Raw genomic sequence first — 23,021 nt, 5'->3', positions numbered from 1 at the left:
TTCTAGTAAGAGAAACAATGAATCCGCCTTCAGAGTTTTGGATCACTCCTCCACATGAACTAACTCTCTCTACCATTGGGCATTGCACCATCACAATTAACTTTTATAAAACCCCTAGGAGGAAAAATCCAAGAACTAGAGAGAGGGTTGTATGTTGGTTCATCTTTTAAGCCAAAAAGAGAATGGCTAGAAAGGAGTGAAGCCATCCGAGACTCAATTTCAAACACTATTTGATTAGCATTGATGGACAAGTGTTGAAACACAAAAGAATTCCTCTATGTTAAATAGAATCCAACGCCACAGCAAATATAAAGGGCCACGTACTTCGCCTTGTGAGATGGTGCAACATCTAGGATTATACGTTACCTCTAGTAGGTTGCATAATTAAATCACCTCCAGGAATCCTCTTCCAAATTTCACGAGAAAGACTGCAGTCTCTTAATATGTGGTGAGTGGTCTCCACACCTTGCATGCATAAAGGGCAAGTTGACGTGGTAGTTAATCCATGAGCAGCCCTAGTTTCATTCGTGAGAAGTCCTTCATGTGCAACATGCCAGAGGAAGCTCATGATCCATTTTGGGCCTTGCCACTTCTAGATAGCTTGAAAAATTGATGGTTGAGTAGGCATGTTGATTGGAGACACAACCACAGAGGCTGACTTTATTGAAAAAACACCATCTGAAGCTGGGCCCCAACAAATTACATATGATCCTACACTATTTATAGGAGGAGGGTGATGTATAATACTCTTGAAAATTTCATGAGGAATCCAATCTTTGATACGTTCAATGTCCCAAAAGCCATGTTCGTTGATGTAGTCAGCAACACATTTAAACAACTCCACGGGTGTAATAAAGGAGTTAGCTTGCCTAATAATAGGAGATCCATTAGGCAACCAAGAATCATACCAAAATCTCACTATCCTTCCATCCTTTACCTACCATCGAATATTTGAAGTGATATGTTGCTAGTTTGCACATATTCCTTGCCATAAATTAGACATAGACATCTTCCTCTAAACTTGAGGGATTAATCCATTTAAGCATTTATACTTGGATCTCACTACTTGAACTCATAGTTTATTAGGTTCAGTTATCAAACTCCATCCATTTTTTTTTTATCATAAATGAATTATTGATATTTCTCATAGACCGCAACCCTAGACCACCATACTCTTTAGGAAGACAAATTTTATACCACCCAATAGCATAGATCTTCTGCTGATTAGAATATTCCCCCCATAAGAAGCTCCGATATAATTTATCCACTTCATCACAAACATTATGAGGGATATGAACTGACTACATTGTGTAAGAAGGAATGGCGGCAAGAATAGACTTACACAAAATGAGACGACCTGTAAAGGAAAGAGAAGAAGTTTTCCATCCGTTGAGTCTTGTGGTCACCTGGTCAATAACAACTTGATAGTCTCTACGATGAACTCGAGTATGGTGAGTAGGAATACCAAGATATCTTCCTAGATTATCAGTGCGACTAAATCCAAAAGCATTACTAATTTCCTCCCGCACTATATAAGCTACATTTCTAGAGAAGAAGATTCTTATTTTCTCCACACTGACTTTTTGACCTGAACTACTACAAAAGAGGTCTAGACATGATTGTATTACTTCAACTTGATCCATTGATGCTTTTGCAAATAACACAAGATCATATACAAAGGCAAGGTAAGAGAGGGAAGGGCCATCTCTAGAAGGTTTAATTGTTTTCCAACCTCTAAAATCAACAACCAAACTAATGCGATGAAAGAGGCGTTCCATACAAAGAACAAACAAATATGGAGAAATACAGTCGCCTTTACGAACTCCACGTGATGATAGGAATTTTGTAACGACCCGCCTTGGCCGTCACACTACGGAACAATACCACACACTACTAAAATATAAATACTAAATAGTACAATGAGAAAATACATATATTTATCCAACCATAAAGGCTCAATAGGCCAAAGAAAAAATATACAACGTCAACAAAATGCTACTCCAAGGTAGCCTACAAAAAAATCATCTACTCCAGCTCCTACCACCAAGTGGCCTCCAACCGCTCATAACAACCTATCTTTGCCCTACTCTCATACATAGTATGATCATCGCAGTCCATACCACATGAAAACATGCAAGGGTAAGCTAGTGAAAAGAATCAACATATATTTTAAATGAGCAACTTTCAACATAACAACACTATCATCATTCTCAACAGGGTTAACATACAACACACATCTCAATCAAATCTTCACAACACAACAACATATATACAACTCATATCAACATCAATTCAACTCATCAACAACTTATGCGTTGCCATGCATTTACAACTCGAAGATCTCCTACAACATGGGTGAGTAGTCTAAATGGCTAGGTCCTACCGAATTGACAACACAGAACCTTTTTGGGCTTGCTAGGTAAACAACAAATTTGGATATCAATCCACAATACGATAACAGTTTCCCAGACTTTGCCACTTAAACAAGGAAGTATAGTACTATGTCAGGATAGGACAACTGGGTTTAGGCCTACCACGACATTAGCTATGGGCACTAGTGCAAAAAAGGGTATTTACGTCACCCAATTTACGTCGCAAACCACAAACACCGACGTTGTAAAAACGCGGTGGCAGTTTCGTAAATAAGTGGAGACTAATTTACGTCGGACCTCTCGTAGACCGACGTAAATTAGGTAATTTACGTCGGGTACCTCTATTCCGACGTAAATTTACGTCGGTTCCCTTTAGTCCGACGTAAATTTACGTCGGTCCCACCCACGTCCGACGTAAATTTACGTCGGAGTCCACCAAGGCCGACGTAAATTTACGTCGGCGAAGCCTTATCCGACGTAATAGTTCTCCTATATTGCCCCCAAAGTCCCATTTTCATTCCCGCGCTCACAGTTTATACGAAATCCTCTGAATTACTTGAGTCTCCCACTGCGTTTACGGCTACATTCAACGTATCCAAGTTTGTAAGTGTCAGCACGTTGGTCGTTTGAGGTTAGTTTGTTGTCCCCGTAATTTATTTGTTTTTTTTTTGCTATTTGTTCCTCTGGAACGGCCCGTTCTGCAAGGAGAACGGGCCGTTCTCCTTGCAGAACGGGCCGTTCTGCAAGCAGTACGGGTCGTTCTGCATGGAGAACGGCCCATTCTGCTGGAATTTTTTTTGTTGTAATTTGTTGATCTGGAACGTCCCGTTCTAGTTTCAGTACGGGCCGTTCCAGATGCATTAAAGAAGAGACTTTTTTAGGCATTGACCTTTAGTTTACCATCGATTTTTTAGGGTTGTAGTTTAGGTTAAAAAAATTATGAATAACTGAGTCAATAGTTAATTTGTGTTAATATATAGATAATGAATCGAAGTTGGATGAATGCAAGTCGCATTAGTCAAGAGTACAGAAATGGAGTTGAAGAGTTCTTACAATTTGCAAGAGAAAATGGGAAACCCATCAAAGGGGCATATTATTGTCCATGTGTTCGATGTTTGAATCAGATACGTCAAGAAGTTGGAGAAATACGTGATCACCTGTTTATATATGGTATTGTGAAGAGTTATACAGTATGGACATGGCACGGAGAAATATTAGACATTCCAACAGTGTCAACAACTGAAAATTTTGAAGGGATGAACGATAACTTAGAAGAGATGATACGTGATGTTGGTGAAGAAAATTTTGAAAGAGCACATGTGTATGATACCTTAAAGTCTGATTTTGAGCAACCATTATACCCAGGATGCAGTATGTTTACAAGATTATCAGCAACTTTAAAATTGTTTAGTTTAAAAGCAAGAAATGGTTGGACTGATAAAAGTTTCACAGAATTGTTGGAGTTATTGAAGGAGATGCTTCCAGAAGATAACACGTTACCTAATCGCAACTATGAGGCAAAAAAGATACTATGTCCAATGGGTTTGGAGTATAAGAAGATACACGCGTGCCCTAATGATTGCATATTATATACAAATGATTTTGCTACACTGAAAGTGTGTCCCACATGTGGATTGTCGCGGTTCAAAAAGAAAACTGATGGAAGTAATGGTGAGGAAGAAATAGAGGGTCCCCCTGCTAAGGTCTTATGGTATTTTCCAATAATACCTAGGTTTAAAAGATTGTTTGTCATTAAAGAAGATGCAAAAAACCTCACATGGCATGAAAATGGTAGAAAATGTGACAACTTTCTTCGACATCCAGCTGATTCTCCGCAATGGAAGAAGATTGATGAAACATTTCCAGAATTTGGTGCAGAGTCAAGAAACTTGAGAATTGGTTTAGCTACAGATGGCATGAATCCTTATGGGAACTTAAGTAGTAAACACAGTTCATGGCCAGTTTTGTTGGTCATTTATAATTTGCCTCCTTGGCTATGCATGAAGAGAAAATATATTATGTTGTCTATGATGATATCAGGTCCCCGACAACCAGGAAATGACATAGATGTGTATCTTAGTCCATTGATTGATGACTTGAAAATGTTATGGGACACAGGAGTGGAGGTGTTTGATGCATATCGTGAAGAAAAATTTACCATGCGTGCAATGTTATTTTGCACAATAAATGATTTTCCAGAATATGGTAACCTGAGTGGGTATAGTGTGAAGGGTCATTATGCATGTCCTATATGTGAAGAAAACACAAGTTATACCCAATTGAAACATGGGCAAAAGACTGCGTACACTAGGCATCGTAAGTTTCTTGTTCGTAGTCATCCATACCGTAGATTGAAGAAAGCATTCAATGGAAGTCAAGAGGATGAAATTGCCTCGACACCGCGCAATGGTGAAGAAGTATATCAACGGGTGAAGAACATTAACATTGTGTTCGGAAAGACGCAAAAGAAGTCAACTGAGAGAAATATCTGGAAGAAACGATCAATATTCTTTAATCTTCCTTACTGGTGCAAGTTAGATGTTAGACACTGCATAGATGTGATGCATGTGGAGAAAAATGTTTGTGATAGTGTAATTGGGACATTGCTAAACATCAAAGGAAAGACTAAAGATGGAGTGAAAGCACGACAAGATTTGGTGGACATGGGTATACGTTATGAGTTGTATCCTCAGTCTATTGGAAGACGCACTTACTTGCCTCCAGCTTGTCATACTCTATCAAAGAAAGAAAAAAAAAGCTTTTGTGAGTGCTTAAGCAGTGTGAAAGTTCCACAAGGGTACTCCTCAAATGTTAAGAGTCTGGTGTCTATGCAAGATTTGAAGTTGATTGGTTTAAAGTCTCACGATTGTCATGTGTTAATGCAACAACTTTTGCCTGTGGCTATTCGTAACATTTTACCATCTTCTGTTAGAGTTGCTATTACTCGATTGTGTTTATTCTTCAATGCCATTTGCAACAAAGTAATTGACCCTATAAAGTTAGATGAGTTAGAAAATGAAGCAATCACAATCTTGTGTCAATTGGAAATGTATTTTCCACCTTCATTTTTTGATATCATGGTGCATTTGATAGTTCATTTGGTTAGGGAGATTCGATTGTGTGGCCCGGTTTATCTTAGATGGATGTACCCTGTTGAGAGTGTAGACCCCTAAAATTGTCCGGGTCGGAAATAAGACTCGAAGACTCTCGAAGACCGAAGGAAAGTCAGCCAGAAGGACTCCTGGAAGCCCCTAGGATGATTATCTGTAGGTTTAGAGGTCTTAGAGTAGCTTAAAATAAGGAAGTGGGAAGATTGGAGCTCAATACGGCCTCCTTGGAGTTCAGTACGGCCGTACTGCACATTTTGAACTACAATACGGCCGTACTGAAACCAATACGGCCGTATTGAAGTTTCTGAACTTCAATACGGCCGTACTGAATTCAATACGGCCGTACTGTAGTTCAAATCTTCAGTACGGGCCGTATTGATGTCAGAGGCCGTACTGCGCCTCACCCCTATAAATAAGACGTCATTTGGACGTCATTCCACACTTTTTCCAGCTATTCTGGACCCCCTGGCTGAGTATTCTTGGGTTTTTGAGCAGTGCTCTGCCCTAGAAATCTCTCTGAAAGCCAATCCGACGAAGTTCTTGAATCATAAGCCATTTGCTTGAGATTCGAACGAGTCGAAGGGAAATCTATTTGATTTCCATAGTAAAAATTTTATTTTAGGGAAAGGAGAAAGCGAGCGTGTAGTGGGAAGGAGCGCCAAAAAGCCTCCTAGTTCTTTTAAATATATAAAAGCACGCTTCAAGAGGTTTTCTTCCAAAACTCGTCTTTTATTGCTTTCTTTATCGCTTTCTGATTGTTGCATTGCATGTTTAAAGCTTTCATCATGTAGATAATTCACTTAATATCGTTCTAATAAATAGGGGTAATTTAATAATTTTAAGCTATTATTCATGAAATAATCTGTCATAGGGAACCCGAAAGGGGCGTTGTGGGGTGCTAACACCTTCCCCGCACGTAACCGACTCCCTTACCCAACTCTGGTTGTAATGGCCTAAGTTGATTTGCGAAATCAATTGCCTTAACTCTTTTTCCAATGTTTTGAGTAAAACATTGGTGGCGACTCCAAGAACCCTTTTTGCGAAAACTACTAATCCATGGAGGGTCCCGCTTGGGATTAACATGGATTGGTGAATCATTTAATAAAATTGTTAGTTCGATAAGGTCTCAGTTTGAGAATAAGTCGTTTTAACAATCCATCATTTTTCAAACTCTTAAAAAGAGTCCGACCATCGTCGCGAATGCCAAGGTCCGTTTCGGCGGGTGGCGACAGATGGCGACTCCACTGGGGAAGCCTCGAGAGTCAGTCCCATTTAGTGATGGATTATTTCAAAATAATAGTTTAAAATTACTTTATTACCCCTCACTTGTATGATAACATGTTTATCTATTTGGCTTTAATAACTGTTGTATTTTTAAATTTACGCAATTGTTTGAAATACAAACTGTACACAAACCTTTGCACACAACAGTTCCCTCTATACCCGGGGGCATGAGTGGTAATCCATAGGGAGTGGATGTTAGTACGGCCGGTTGTCGAATGGGTCTATAGGTGCCCGTAGACCGTTGTCGAAAAACATCACTCAAGGTGATAACCATGAACTCAAGTCCGACAGTGCGTTGGAACTTTCCATCGACTTACGACGAGAGGAATTGGGTCCCTATAATGGGGGCACCTTGGGGGCCTCAGACCGGTGAGAACAGTTAGAACCTCCTTGAATATGCACTTTTCTGCAGGATACCCCTACCTCGTGATTCGCTCGTGACTGTTCGTGGATGAGTGAATTGTGTGTGCATTGTTTATGTGACATTGTTTGAGCATACATTGCATTCTTTAAACATACAACATTCCTTTTTAAAATAAGAATAAATAGGAATAAGAATCTTCCGTTACATGGTGTTAACATCTACCTTCATCACATTCATATAGGTAGATTCCTTTTTCACCCAAAAAAATAAAATAATAATAAATACAAAAAACAAAATACCCAAAAAAAAAAGAAAAAAGGGTTATTTATCCAAACCAAGCAATATCATGCATCATCTTAGGGACATCCTAAAAACATGATAATGCTTAGTTAAATAAACACAATGCATGCATATTCATCGCCATCATCTCATATCATGCATTCTTATCAAAGATCATGGAGGGATCTAGGTTTGCATTTCATACATCCCTCCTAATAATTCATTAATAAACATTAATAAAAAGAAAGGATTAAGCGATGCGTATGTTCAGAATGGATCGCACGCCATTTGTTATTAAATGCAAGCCAACAACCGCGCCAAGCGAGCGCACATCAACTCCGTTGTTGGTAATCAAGACGAATAAAGGGGAAGGTCCGATACCATTAAGGATCACTGCTCCAAGACCTTTTCCCTACGAATCGAATAAGGCTGTGCCATGGATATACGACATCCATTCTTCTGCCGACAGCGATATCTCTAACATCGCTGGACTTGGGGGCATGACTAGGAGTGGCAGGATCTACACTCCCGAAGATCTTCATGACAAAGCTCCCAAGAATAAAGGGAAAGAAAAAGAAGAAAAAACCGAGGAAAATAAAGAATCCGAGGAGGAGACAGACGAGCTGTTAAAGTTTATCTGACAGAGCGAGTACTCCATCGTGGATCAACTTCATAAGACGCCAGCAAAGATTACGCTGTTGTCTTTGATCCTAAGCTCCGAACCGCATCGGCAAGCTCTGTTGAAAGTTTTGAACGAGGCATATGTGTCGCATACCATCTCCCAAGACAAGTTTGAGGGGATTGTTAGTCACATCACGGCTAATGATCACCTCACTTTCACCGATGAAGAGATCCCCGCCGAGGGACCAAATCACAACAAGCCCTTGCACATCTCTGTAAAGTGCAAGGAGTATCACATCGCAAAAGTCTTGGTAGACAACGGATCTTCCTTGAATGTGATGCCCAAAAGAACGCTTGATCAAGTGGCAATCAAGGGAGTCCAAATGCGCCCGAGCAACATGATCGTTCGAGCTTTCGACGGTTCTAAAAGAGAAGTGGTGGGAGAGATCAATCTTCCAATCCAAATTGGACCCACTATCTTTAAATGTCGAATTCCAAGTGATGGATATTACTCCCGCATACAGCTGTCTCCTCGGCCGACCTTGGATTCATGATGCAAGAGCTGTTCCTTCTACGCTCCACCAGAAAGTCAAGTTCATAGTGGGTGACAAGCTGGTGACTGTACAAGATGAAGATGATATACTCATCAGCAAGCCGTCCACCATACCTTACGTGGATGCAGCGGAGGAAGCTCTAGAGACCGCCTTCCAAGCATTGGAAATTGCCAATGTTGAAACGTTTCCCCGAGAAATGAAGAAGGTAGCCTCCATGCTCACCAAGAATGGATACTTGCCGGGACAAGGACTTGGCAAGGATTCCCAAGGAATTCCCGAGCTACCCATTATCAAGGATAATCCGAGGAAACAAGGGTTAGGATACAACCCTAATAAAGATCAAAGGACGAAGAGGAATCAAGATCCTTCTCGACGTTCTTTAAGCCAGATCTTTAGGAAGGCCGGTTCACAAGCGTCAAGGCCGGTCGTCGTCATCAAGTGCTCTTCTCCTTCCGATAGGGATGTATAGACCTGATGACTATTAGAGATTACTCCTCGGGGACAGCCCGACCCCCGAGCCTCGATAGGGCACATGTTTCCATTATGATTATAATAAAATCATTCTTTATTCTTTCTCATTGCTTCTCTTCTTGCTTATAATAAAATTCTAAACCACATTATTTTAACCCTGTTTGAATAAGCATGAATGAGGTTTAAATTGTCTTAATAATAATAAACCCGCATCATTTTTATGTGGAAGTGTGTGTGACAACTTGGAGCACCTTCCCTTGGCCTCGACAAGTGCCATCATGGATAATAAGAAATTCTTTAAAATAAAAGAAGCTCGGCAGGAAACCCAAAAAGGGGGCTGCGCAAAAATAAGAGCAAAAGACCCGCTAGGAATCCCACGAAAGGGTGACCTAGGCAAAAGTTAGGGTTGCAAAAATGAACAAAAACAAAAGTCCGCTAAAACGCCACAAAAGGGTGTTTTAGGCAAAAATAAGGACTATCAAAAAGCAAAAGAAATCCATGATGGTACCATGAGCCGAATTCAAAAAAGGTTCAAGGGAAGCTATCTAAGTTGTCAAAATCACAACGTCAATAACAAGATTTTCTTAACCTCATAAGTGTTTAATCAAACAAACCTAAACACATAAGCCTACCTTGGCCAACCATTCTTACAAAAACCATTTTTGAAAAATAAATCCCCTCTAAAACACAAACTTCAGAACAAAAATATCTTTCCTTTCTTTTCTCTCTTGTCCCAAACGATTTTAGGATAATCTAGTGGAAACATGGAGATATAGTGGTCAATAGGAGGGTTGACACGTCTTCTAAAGGAGGAGAAGGATTACTTGGTTGATGACACCAATCTCGATATAACACGCATTATTCCTCGGTTACAGAAATCGGCATCGCACAGCCCGTCTGGAGGAATGGCAAAATTCAAACAGAGAAACGCATCGGTTAATTCTTTTGAAAAATGAATCAAATAGAATTAGGTGCATCATACCGCATACATGCATACAGATGATAGGTGTAATGGAAGATCACTTATTCTCTGTTTATCTAAAAAAAAAAAAAAAAAAAAAAAAAAAAAAGGGCTCAATACGCCCGTACCCAGTTCAGTACGCCCGTACTGAAATTAGGGTTACAGGCAACCCTTCAGTTCAATACGGGCGTACTGAACGAAATACGCCCGTATTGACCTCAACAGACACACCAATACGGGCGTATTGAATCCAATACGGCCCGTATTGGTCCCCCGTTTTGCACACTAACGGCCAAGTCAGTACGGCCGTATTGAATTCAATACGGGCCGTACTGACGTAAATTTTTCTATAAATAGGCCCCTTCCCCTCTCATTTCTGCACAGCATTCTTCACTCCTTTGCATACTTTCTTTGTGAGTGTGTCTGAGATCTTCCCAAATTCTGAGAAATGGCCGAATCATCAAGAAAGAGGCACAGGGTCCCCGCGCAAATCGAGATGACCGCGCGACATCAAGAAAGGCTGGAGCTCCTTGAGTCGTTTATATTCCAACCGTCAAGGGTGCTCGACCTCAACATCCTTCGAGCGATGGAATGGGAGGATGAGGTCGTTGGCTACATCAACGCCATAGGATGGGGGTTCCTCCTTGACCCCCACCCTAGGATCTATCCGACGGCAACGAAGGAGTTCCTAGCTACCGTCGGCATGACAGAGTCGACGAACAGTTACGGTGCGACGGTCTACTCAGTGGACTTTTGGATGATGGGAGGATACCGCTCCCTAACGCTGGACGAATTCAATGTCCAGGCTGGCTTCTTCCAGCGAGCCGATCAGCTGGAGTATCGGGACGCCATCTGCGAGTGCCCCGATAATCTGACCACGAACGAAATGTGGAGAGAGCTTACGGGTCAGATAGACTACCACGCCGGAGTGAAGGGTACTCGGCTCCCGACAGCGCTCCGCATTTGCCACAAGTTGGTCACAGGCTCCATCCATGCCAGACCAAAGAGCCCAGAGTCAGTGACACGACAGGATCTACTGGCTCTCTATTGCATGATCACTGGACAGAAAGCCAACCCCGGATTCTTTTTCCTCGAGCACATAAAGAATCTGGGGGCAAGAGAGGGTAGTGACGCTCGGCGAGGCTACATCATGGTCTCCACATTCCTTTCACGACTCGCTGAGACTTACCGATGCCCCGATGGCATAGACGCAGGGGAGTTGGCGCCCAAGCCCATCAATGCTGCCACCCTGATCAACATGAAGATCATTGCCAGGGCAGGGAGGCAATTTGTACGGGCGACCACACGCGACACCTTCAGCGAGCTCTTCGAGAACATCGAGCTCCCAGGTGACGTGGACCCGCAGCCAGAGGCCGGCACCTCACAGCAAGACAGGGCCTACTTCGATGCTCGTTTCGACGCCTTGCAGCAAAGCATCGACACTCGATTCGATACTGCTCAGCACAGTATCGACGCCCTTAGACAGGAGTTTGACAGCCTGTCGGTCTGGCTGCACCGTTGCTTCCCAGACCCTCCACAGGATCCGCCGGTAGAGGAGTGAAGACCGTCTATCTTTCTTGCTTTTTATGTATTTGATTGATCGGGCTGTGCCCCACTTCTCTTCATTTCCATTGTACAAATTTCATTCTATTTAATAAATGAAATTTCCCACTTTTGAATCCAAATTCTTTAGCACTTTAATTTCCGTACAGAAAAAGCCAAAAATCAACAAAAAAGGCAAAAATACAGAAAAAGCCAAAAATCAACGAAAAAAGGCAAAAATACAGAAAAAGCCAAAAATCAACAAAAAAAGGCAAAATATAGAAAACCCAACAAATTGTACAGAATAATTGAGCCTGGAGAGGCTTGCCGAAATAATACTCTCTCATCATACAGAATAACTGAGCCTGGAGAGGCTTGCCGAAATAATACTCCCACAGAATAACTGAGCCTGGAGAGGCTTGCCGAAATAATACTCCCACAGAATAATTGAGCCTAGAGAGGCTCGCCGAAATAATACTCCCCAGAGATATCTCAGCTTCCACTCACGGGCCAAATTCCCCAGTGAAAGCTATCAAACCAAGATCAGCAAGATTCCCCAAGGAGGGTTTGATCGTCTAAACAGAATATCCGAGTCGAAAGGACTATGACCTCCTCAGTGGAGGATAGCTTTCCAACTCAAGCGATGAGTGAAGCTAAGCCTGAAGAGGCTTTCTAAATAATACTCTGGGATATATAAACTTTAAATCCCCATTCGCCTACTCAGAGGCACCCCTTCAAAAAGAGAAAAAATCAAAAATATCAATAACCATTCCCCAAGCGGAATCCGGCACTCAGCCGAACACTGAACATCAAGATCATTCGCCTACTCAGAGGCACTCCTTCAAAAAGAGAAAATAAAAAAAGATCAATAATCATTCCCCAAGCGAAATCCGGCTTTCAGCCAATCATAAGGCATCGCTCACCTCAAAAAGAGCATCTTCGTGTCTACACCCCAAGGAAACAGAAATTCCTCAATGGGTACCAACTACGCAATGGAAAGTTGGGACACAAGAACCTATGAGTAACTGCACATCCCCTAGACGGATCCCTGCGTTATCCAGCCCTCAGTGGCACAAAAATCAAAAACAATCGTCGAAGCAGCATCGTGGACTGTGGAGACAAAATCATCGCTAGCCTGGAGAGGCGACGACTAATACTCACCCTGGAGAGGGCAAGACTCACGCTAGCCTGGAGAGGCGACGACTAATACTCACCCTGGAGAGGGCAAGACTCACGCTAGCCTGGAGAGGCGACGACTAATACTCACCCTGGAGAGGGCAAGACTCACGCTAGCCTGGAGAGGCGACGACTAATACTCACCCTGGAGAGGGCAAGACTCACGTTAGCCTGGAGAGGCGACGACTAATACTCACCCTGGAGAGGGCAAGACTCACGCTAGCCTGGAGAGGCGACGACTAATACTCACCCTGGAGAGGGCAAGACTCACGCTAGCCTGGAGAGGCGACGACTAATACTCACCTTGGAGAGGGCAAGACTCACGCTAGCCTGGAGAGGCGACGACTAATACTCACCCTGGAGAGGGCAAGACTCACGCTAGCCTGGAGAGGCGACGACTAATACTCACCCTGGAGAGGGCAAGACTCACGCTAGCCTGGAGAGGCGACGACTAATACTCACCCTGGAGAGGGCAAGACTCACGCTAGCCTGGAGAGGCGACGACTAATACTCACCCTGGAGAGGGCAAGACTCACGCTAGCCTGGAGAGGCGACGACTAATACTCACCCTGGAGAGGGCAAGACTCACGTTAGCCTGGAGAGGCGACGACTAATACTCACCCTGGAGAGGGCAAGACTCACGCTAGCCTGGAGAGGCGACGACTAATACTCACCCTGGAGAGGGCAAGACTCACGCTAGCCTGGAGAGGCGACGACTAATACTCACCCTGGAGAGGGCAAGACTCACGCTAGCCTGGAGAGGCGACGACTAATACTCACCCTGGAGAGGGCAAGACTCACGCTAGCCTGGAGAGGCGACGACTAATACTCACCCTGGAAAGGGCAAGACTCACGCTAGCCTGGAGAGGCGACGACTAATACTCACCCTAGAGAGGGCAAGACTCACGTTAGCCTGGAGAGGCGACGACTAATACTCACCCTGGAGAGGGCAAGACTCACGCTAGCCTGGAGAGGCGACGACTAATACTCAACCTGGAGAGGCTACTCAACAATTTTCCACCGGAAGACACTACAAGTCAGAAGGATGGCCTATTCCCCGGACAGTTGGGTCAACTCCTTTACTTGTCAACCGGTACACCAAAAAACCGTTTGACTAAGTAAAGGGGGGGCAGCTGTAGACCCCTAAAATTGTCCGGGTCGGAAATAAGACTCGAAGACTCTCGAAGACCGAAGGAAAGTCAGCCAGAAGGACTCCTGGAAGCCCCTAGGATGATTATCTGTAGGTTTAGAGGTCTTAGAGTAGCTTAAAATAAGGAAGTGGGAAGATTGGAGCTCAATACGGCCTCCTTGGAGTTCAGTACGGCCGTACTGCACATTTTGAACTACAATACGGCCGTACTGAAACCAATACGGCCGTATTGAAGTTTCTGAACTTCAATACGGCCGTACTGAATTCAATACGGCCGTACTGTAGTTCAAATCTTCAGTACGGGCCGTATTGATGTCAGAGGCCGTACTGCGCCTCACCCCTATAAATAAGACGTCATTTGGACGTCATTCCACACTTTTTCCAGCTATTCTGGACCCCCTGGCTGAGTATTCTTGGGTTTTTGAGCAGTGCTCTGCCCTAGAAATCTCTCTGAAAGCCAATCCGACGAAGTTCTTGAATCATAAGCCATTTGCTTGAGATTCGAACGAGTCGAAGGGAAATCTATTTGATTTCCATAGTAAAAATTTTATTTTAGGGAAAGGAGAAAGCGAGCGTGTAGTGGGAAGGAGCGCCAAAAAGCCTCCTAGTTCTTTTAAATATATAAAAGCACGCTTCAAGAGGTTTTCTTCCAAAACTCGTCTTTTATTGCTTTCTTTATCGCTTTCTGATTGTTGCATTGCATGTTTAAAGCTTTCATCATGTAGATAATTCACTTAATATCGTTCTAATAAATAGGGGTAATTTAATAATTTTAAGCTATTATTCATGAAATAATCTGTCATAGGGAACCCGAAAGGGGCGTTGTGGGGTGCTAACACCTTCCCCGCACGTAACCGACTCCCTTACCCAACTCTGGTTGTAATGGCCTAAGTTGATTTGCGAAATCAATTGCCTTAACTCTTTTTCCAATGTTTTGAGTAAAACATTGGTGGCGACTCCAAGAACCCTTTTTGCGAAAACTACTAATCCATGGAGGGTCCCGCTTGGGATTAACATGGATTGGTGAATCATTTAATAAAATTGTTAGTTCGATAAGGTCTCAGTTTGAGAATAAGTCGTTTTAACAATCCATCATTTTTCAAACTCTTAAAAAGAGTCCGACCATCGTCGCGAATGCCAAGGTCCGTTTCGGCGGGTGGCGACAGAGAGATATATGAAGATCTTAAAAGGATATGTCAAGAATCAATACCGCCCAGAAGCCTCTATTGTGGAAAGGTACATTGCAGAAGAAGCCATTGAGTTTTGTTCAGGGTACATGTCGAAATCAGAACCAATAGGAATTCCCAAGACTCGACATGATGGGAAACAATTTGGTAAGGGTAGTCGAAGTTTAAAGATTAGAACTGTGAGTCGAACAGAAGTTGACCAAGCACATTTGTACATATTGAACAACACTGATGAAGTAATTCCTTACATATCAGAACACATAGATGAAATCAAGATAGCACACCCTCGGATGACTGAGAAATGGGTATTGAATGAACATAACAAGAGTTTTTTAGCTTGGTTTAAGAAAAAGGTTTATGGTGAGGTTAATGCTTCTGATACACCGTCTTTTTCAAGCAGATCATTTGGTCCTATTGCGGACAATGAAGTGGACGAAATACATGCTATTCGAAGTGATCATGATGAAGGAATATGGGAAAACATTCCAACCTAATAGGTTTTTGTTTATGTATTATTTGTTTTTTTATTAGTTATTTTGTTGCTATATTGTTATTATCTTTTTTACTTTATTTGTCTATTCAATTAATTCATTGTTTTAATAATGACAGTTTAATTTTTTCAGGATTATGGAGGATTCTGGGTCTGGCAGTGGAAGGAGGGAAGGTAGATCTGTCACTCGATTGTCTGGGTTGACAGCTGGGCGCATTGCCAAGGAGAGGACACCGGTTGAGGTGGATCCTCGTTCTGGCAAGGCATCAGGCCCAAATGCTGCCAAGTTTAAGAGCTATTTGGGAGTCCTAGCTCGACGACATGTTTCTATTATCATTCCATCATGGGATGACGTTCAGGAGGTTGACAAGAACCTCATGTGGCAGGATATTCAGGTATATACTTTCACATCCTTTCAATATTATATAACTTAAATACATTATTTATTATTTGTTGTTCTTTTCATAGCAAAATTTTGACATTCCCAACACTGAGGGCATGAGGAGGAAGATGTTATCTGCCCTTGCCAGCAGGTGGAGAGACTTCAAGACTTTCTTGACACGGGAGTATGTATTTGGAGAGCGCCAAAATGAGACTCCCTGTCTAAAGTACCAGATCACTGATGAGGAGTGGATGCAATTTTGTGCCACTCGATTGGACCCTTCGTGGCAGGTTAGTTATTGATAACTTTTACATTGACACAAATACTTAAGGTATATTTTAATTTATCTCATTTTTTTTTGTATTATTGCAGGCTAAAAGAATAGCTGCCCAAGAACGACAAGCCAAGAATGATGCACCCCATCTATTGTCAAGAGGGGGATATGAAAGAAAAAAAAAGCAAATGAAGAAGGCTAGGGCACAGGCAGCAGGGGTTGAGGATGCTGACCGTGTGGAGTCACCTCCCCGGCATGAGATGTGGATAGCAGCCCGGACAAAACCAGATGGGCAAATGACTTCTGAGTCTGCAAGGGTCGTTGCTAATAAAATAGTAAGTAAAAATATACAAATTAAGACTCTTCATTTCAACTCATTTAATTCATAAGATTTTTTAATCTTCCTTATTGTTGCAGGAGGATTTAGTTGAGCAGAGCACCCAGGGCTCATTTGTTTCCGATGGTCGGAATGATATCCTCACAACGGCCATAGGAAAGCCAGAGCACGGAGGTCGTGTGCGTGGTGTTGGTGGTTCTTGGAGCCACCGAGATTTCTTTGGTGGCCGATCATCGAGGAGCACTGTCGACTCTTGCAGTCAAGAGGTTATACAAAAATTGGAGCAGAGATTGGAGATGCAGTTTGAAGAGAAACTGAAGAATATTGAAAAATAGTTTGAAGAGAAGTTTGAACTTTTGGCTCGTTCTCAGCAACAGACTGCAGTTGCTCATGATGGTGTTCGAGTCAGCACTAAGGGGAGTTGTGCTGCTCCAAATTCCTCAGGGGAACATGCTCACACTGATGTACCAAACCAGTGCGAGTTATATGTTGAGGATGACCCCCCACGGTTAGTGGCTATTGGCCGAGTATTTGAGGGTGGCTCAACCATCCATGGTGTCCCTCTACAGCCAGACTGGACACGGGTTGTGGTTGACCAAGTTCAAGATGCTGCTGCTCCAGTGCCTTTGCCCAATACAGAGGTTCAACTAGTGGGGCAGGCAACCGGCACATTCTTAGCTTGGCCAAAATGTTTGGTCATGCCGCTTTCAGCACGGGCAAAGGTAATTATATTATTGCTCTTTTAGATTCTTATAATTCTATTATTGTTTAACTAATTTTGATTATTTCTTTAGGATTTTATCGATCGTGGTAAGGAGGTCATGAGAGAACCTCATGTTCATGATGCTAATATCGCAGAAGCTGAGGATGATCCCATATCTAAGCTTCTAATCAAATTACCACGATTAAAGAAGCAACCAATTCAATTGCAGTGGGACATTAGAGTTTTTGGAGTTGATAGCTCTGATGTTCCACTATACATATCTCTGCCTGATGCATTAGAGATTGTTGGGGGAAACTCCATGTTAAATATATCTGTCATACAGTTGTGGGCCATGTAAGTCATATTTTCTTTTATGAGTCTAAATTTACAATAATTACATTTAACTTATAATAATTATTTGTGTTAGGTACATGGACAAATTGAGTGTGGAGCAAGCACAAGCAGAAGTATATGGATTTATTGAGCCTCAATCCATCCAAAAATCAGGAAACACTCAGGTCCAGATCCAACAATATATGCAAACATGGATGAGTGACTCAAGAAGACATATATACATGGCTCCATACATTGACGGGTTAGTTTTTTAATTGATTTTTTAATCATGGTAATTTTTTAACTGATTTGTTTGTCATACAATGTAGGTCTCATTGGCAGTTAATGGTAATCATTCCTAAGGAATATACCGTGGTGTGGTTTTGTTCACTTCATCGAAAACCAAGCCAGGAAATTAAAAGCCAATTACATGGGTAACTAAATTTTTTCATTATGTTTTAACACTGTAATTATATATATTGGCTAACATTTATTTTTATTTCAATTAATTAGAATCGTGTCTGGAGCTAATATATTAAGTGGAAGAGCCAGATCATCAAAGTCATTGCATTTCATATACCCTAAGGTTAGCAAATTAATTCATACAGTCAATAATATTTAAATTTATTGACTTTGGAATTAATAGTTATTTGTTTCTCATTTTAGTGTAATAAGCAACAAGACTCGTTTGAATGTGGCTATTACATCATGTATTGGATGAAAGCCATAGTTTCTGCGGGTATTATTGATTCTTGGGCGCAGGTAATTCATATCAAAATTTATTTAACTATATTTACCTTTAGAATAATTAACATTGCATATTAATGACACTTAAATTACCCTTTCAGGTCTTTCAAGATCCATCTCCATTGCCCGAAGATGAGATGCTCAAGATAAGAGAACAATGGGCAACTTTTTTTCTAAGTTTAGTTAGTTAGATATTATGTTTATAGTTTGATAGTTAGTTATTTAGATAGCATTGACAAACATGTTTTATAGCTTTTTTAGGATAATAGGATTTACATTGTCATAATTTATGTTTTTTAAGATTTATATATTATTTTCTTTTTGTCATTCAATTTTGAAATACAATTTGAATTTCTATTCTGGACTGCCTGGTTTAGATTTGGTATTCTGGATTATATTTATATGCAGGTGTTGGGTATATCAATTTACAAACGTTTTTAAAAAAAAAACTGCCACAATTTACGTCGGACATGGCGTTGTCCGACGTAAATTTACGTCGGGCCTTGCAATGACCGACGTAAATTTACGTCGGACAAGGCCACGTCCGACGTAAATTTGTGGCATGATTTTGCCCCTTTTTACGTCGGTCTGGAAAATTTCCCGACGTAAATTTACGTCGTCTTCCAGTGGCGACGTAAATTTACGACTCCCATATTAACGTCGGACCCTTTTCCGACGTAAAAGGGTCAAAATACACGACGTAAAACACCCTTTGTGTACTAGTGGGGATTAGCCTATTGACTATCCTCCAAATACTACAACCCTCCGATACTCAGTTAGGTACTAAGTTCCTGACTTCGTACTTTACTCGAATTGGCCGCTTGTAATCGGTATAGCTTGACCTGACCCCTATACTGTGGTCGCTTTGTACACGTGTGCCTTGACCTTGCCCACACACGGGACCAACTAAGTCCTAGAGAAGAACAACACATCATCTACTCCAAAGGACAACTTTCCAAAGAGGGTTTTTCAAAAAATTGGGTTCTTAGAGCACCACAACTATCTCAATCAACATAATGGAATGAGCAACTTTAAAAACATCTCCTATAGTCCTAGTGATCAACAACTCAACATCACAACACGATCAACACAATTTTTAACTCATCATCTCAATCAACTTTCAACTTGAACAACACAGTCAACTCACAACTTTAACAACATAGTTTATCAGCACAACAACTCATCAACACTGTTTAACAACACATTTTTACAACACAACATGTCATTTCAACTTTAAACAACATAATTATCATCTCATCAGCTCAACTATCATCTCAACATCTCAATAGTTCAATTCATAATTTACAACTCAACCATCACAAATTAATATCTTTACAACACATAGTACAAAATACATCTTTCGTCTAACAACTTAACAACATAGTCTACTAATAACTTTTGTATCGTCTTAACACCTCTACACACTTCACATGATACTTCTCACAATTCACAACCTTATCATCATGTACTTCACAAATCTTAACTAGATCATCTCATTATATTTCACAAAATATAAATAGTCAACACATAACATAAAACAATTTTAACAACTTAATTTCAACATGTTTCATCAATATCACCTGTTCAACATATAATTCATCAACACACAACTTGTAAACAACTTCACAACATACAACATATTCAACACATAATAAAACTCACCCATTATGTTTACAACTCATCTATCATGCCAACTTACACAATATATACAACATGAATTAACCTACGCACCCAAAACAACCTTCAACTTATCCAAATCACTCCTTGTAAAATGGAAACCCTTACATAAAATAGCATATCGGGAGTTATACTACTCCTATCATGCTCATCCTCATCTCATATGAAAGATAAGAAGATTTCCTACAACTCTTATGAAGACATAAAGTCCTAATTCTATCATCTACTTTATAAAAACTTACAAAAACTGCAATAGCTATAACTAATACTGACACTTGACCCCCGTTCACTAAAACAGTCGTATATGGAGTTCTAGACCTCATTTTAGGGTGATTTCAACGCCATTGGAAAGATAAGATCAAAGGATAAAACTTTTATATAGACCACAAAGTCAAATTCTGAAAGAACAAAAGCGCTCAGCGCCTCCAAGGCGCTCAACGCTTTACCTCTAGGAATTCTCCCCTGGCTCGCGGCCCCCAAAGGGCTCAATCCTTCAAAATGGCTCAGCCGTTTCAAAAGCACTCAACCCTTTAAAATGGCTTAGCCCTTTGGTTCCAGAAACCTCCCTCTGTCACGCAGCCCCTAAAGGGCTCAACCCTTTAAAACGGCTCAGTTGTTTATGACAGAACCCACCTATTCTTCACCATTTCCACCCAAAACTTGACATGCAAATGCACTAAATCCATCTTCAAACACCAATTCAAGAAGATCCAGCACAAGAAATCATAAATTTTCAGCACACAACACAACATGAAACTCAAAAACCATCAAAAACACCACATGCAAACCCATTAGCTTCCCTTATCTCGGAGAAGAAGAATCCAAGCTCCAGGGAAGAGAAAGAAGAAGAAGAAGAATATTCGTGCCTCCAGCTAGCAATCCACACCTATACTCAGCACCTTCAACAACAACAACACAACAAGGGAGCTCAGAAATTTGGAACAAGAAATAATAGAGAGTGAGGAGAAAATGAGAATGTTGAGGGAAAGGGGAAGAAGAAGACAATCTTCCACACGACTCCAAGTTTCTCCCAAACTTCAAGCTCTCTAGCACCAAAACCTAGCTTCTCCTCAGCTCAATCTTCAGAAAACAAGAAGAAGAGGAGAAAAGGATTCAGTTTCAACCAAGGAAGAAGAAATGAAGAGTAAAGGAGGAACGAATTTGGGGCTTACAAATTCCTCCAGGACCTCGCCATTCCAAAGCATGTGGAGTCTAGGAGAGGAAATGCAAGCTGAAATTAGGTCTACAAGATTAAGCGGAAGACCAATATCTATAAGTATATCCTTCACAAAGCTCCACCTCAATCTGTCATATGCTTTCTCAAGGTCAATCTTGATAACCATCCATGTTTTGTTACCTATCTTGCTTCTCATAGAATGAATAACTTCCTGGAAAACGATAATGTTATCCTTGCTATGTCTATGTGGAATAAAACTGCATTAATTGGGATGCACTAATTTTTCCATCACATTACTGAGTCGATGGGCCAACACTTTGGTTAAAATCTTGTAAGAAACATTGCACAATCCAATAGGACGCATCTGTTTTAGATGGGTGACGTTCTCTACTTTCGGGATCAACACAATCATGGTTTCATTAATGCAACAACCTTAGCTGGTTCTATTTCAATCATGAATGAGTTGACACACAGTTGGGCCTATAGTTTTGCATTGAGATTGATAGAAAATTGCTTATAGCCCATCAGGTCCAGGGGCCTTAAAACCTCCCATTCTTCTAGCTACTGAATAAATTTCTTCATTACTGATTTGACTCTCAATAACTGCCAATTCCTCCTCATCAAGTTGAGGGAATGCATTTGTCAAGCAGACTGTAGCCGAAGTCCGTGTATATGAGAATAATGTCTTGTAAAAATTTGTTACCATCTTTTTTAATTCACCTTGTTGTGTCACCCACTTGTTATTATCGTTCATCAGTTTCTCCACCTTATTCCTTCGTCGACAAATAATAGTTGTTCCATGAAAATGCCTTGTATTCCAATCACTCATTTACAGCCATTTACATCTAGACTTTTGAAAACATATTATCCCTTCTCGCACCGGTATTTGGTAAAGCTCAAACCACAAATTAAGTTGAAGTCTTTCAAGGAAAGGATTTGGACCTTGAAGCAGCTTGCGCGTGATTCCATTTAAGCATCGAAGAAGTATACATTTTGTGCATAATACATTATCAAATGTGAACCTATTCTAGTCTAGTAGTGATTGCTTCATGTGGTTAAAAGAAAAGTACATTTTTTAGCAATGTATTTTATTTTAAAAATAAAATAAAATAAAAAATAAAAAATTAAATTTAAATATGCATAATCAGTTACGAGTTATAAAATGTGAGAAGTTTACAAAATAAATTCATGAAAAAATAGATTAAAATGAATAAAATTAAACAAAAAGATATAGAGAAAAAAGTACTTTATAAGAAACAAAATAATAAATTATATATATATAGAGGAGAGATCCTTTTATTAACAGTATAATATAAACACATTATCTTTATTAATAGTATAATATAACCTAATTTTTTAATATGAATTCAAGCTCTTTCAATAAATTTAATTCCGCCATTAAAAAGAAGTTAACATTCTTGGGTCTAACCAACTACATAACAGAAGTTGTTAGTTTCGAGACACCTTTAATTTCTCAATTTTATTTTATTTTTTTGATTTAATCTGTTAGATTTAAAATATTTCACTTTTGTTTCTTATCTATTGTCTACTTAAGATTAAGTTGGTTTTTCAATTAATTTAGCCCAAGCTAACTTTCCCAATTTAGTGACACGTACACGACAAATTTCGAGAATGGTACAATAAATGAAGATTTTTCATGTCATTCAAAATTAAAATAATTAATGTAAAAAAAAAAATGAGGGAAAGACGAATTTAGTTTATTAGGCACACTTTAAGGGCACCGGAATATTTTTCTTTTTAATTCAGGAAACCAAATTAAACTAAAAAAAAAACTTAGAGATAAAAATTAGTATATTTTAACTTGTTTTG

General features: G+C 40.5%; 1 protein-coding gene and 1 pseudogene across 1 annotated transcript; one reads left to right on the top strand and one right to left on the bottom strand.

Moving 5' to 3' along the window:
- The window catches only part of LOC109817265 (cystinosin homolog), a 65,973-nt pseudogene that overhangs the window by 576 nt on the left and 42,376 nt on the right, over positions 1-23,021 (bottom strand).
- On the top strand, positions 16,996-18,870 carry LOC109793864 (uncharacterized). The gene is made up of 7 exons (XM_083069948.1): positions 16,996-17,276; positions 17,349-17,611; positions 17,685-17,852; positions 17,920-18,024; positions 18,104-18,176; positions 18,257-18,352; positions 18,439-18,870. Exons 1-7 carry the CDS (start codon positions 17,253-17,255, stop codon positions 18,526-18,528), a joined length of 819 nt encoding a protein of 272 aa, XP_082926074.1. The 5' UTR covers positions 16,996-17,252; the 3' UTR covers positions 18,529-18,870.

Source organism: Cajanus cajan, chromosome 2 (genome assembly GCF_000230855.2).
Source record: "Cajanus cajan strain Asha chromosome 2, NIPB_CcT2T_4, whole genome shotgun sequence".
Classification (NCBI taxonomy): Eukaryota; Viridiplantae; Streptophyta; class Magnoliopsida; order Fabales; family Fabaceae; genus Cajanus; species Cajanus cajan.
Note: the sequence above shows the minus strand (reverse complement) of the source record. Positions and strands in the feature narration are given on the sequence as shown.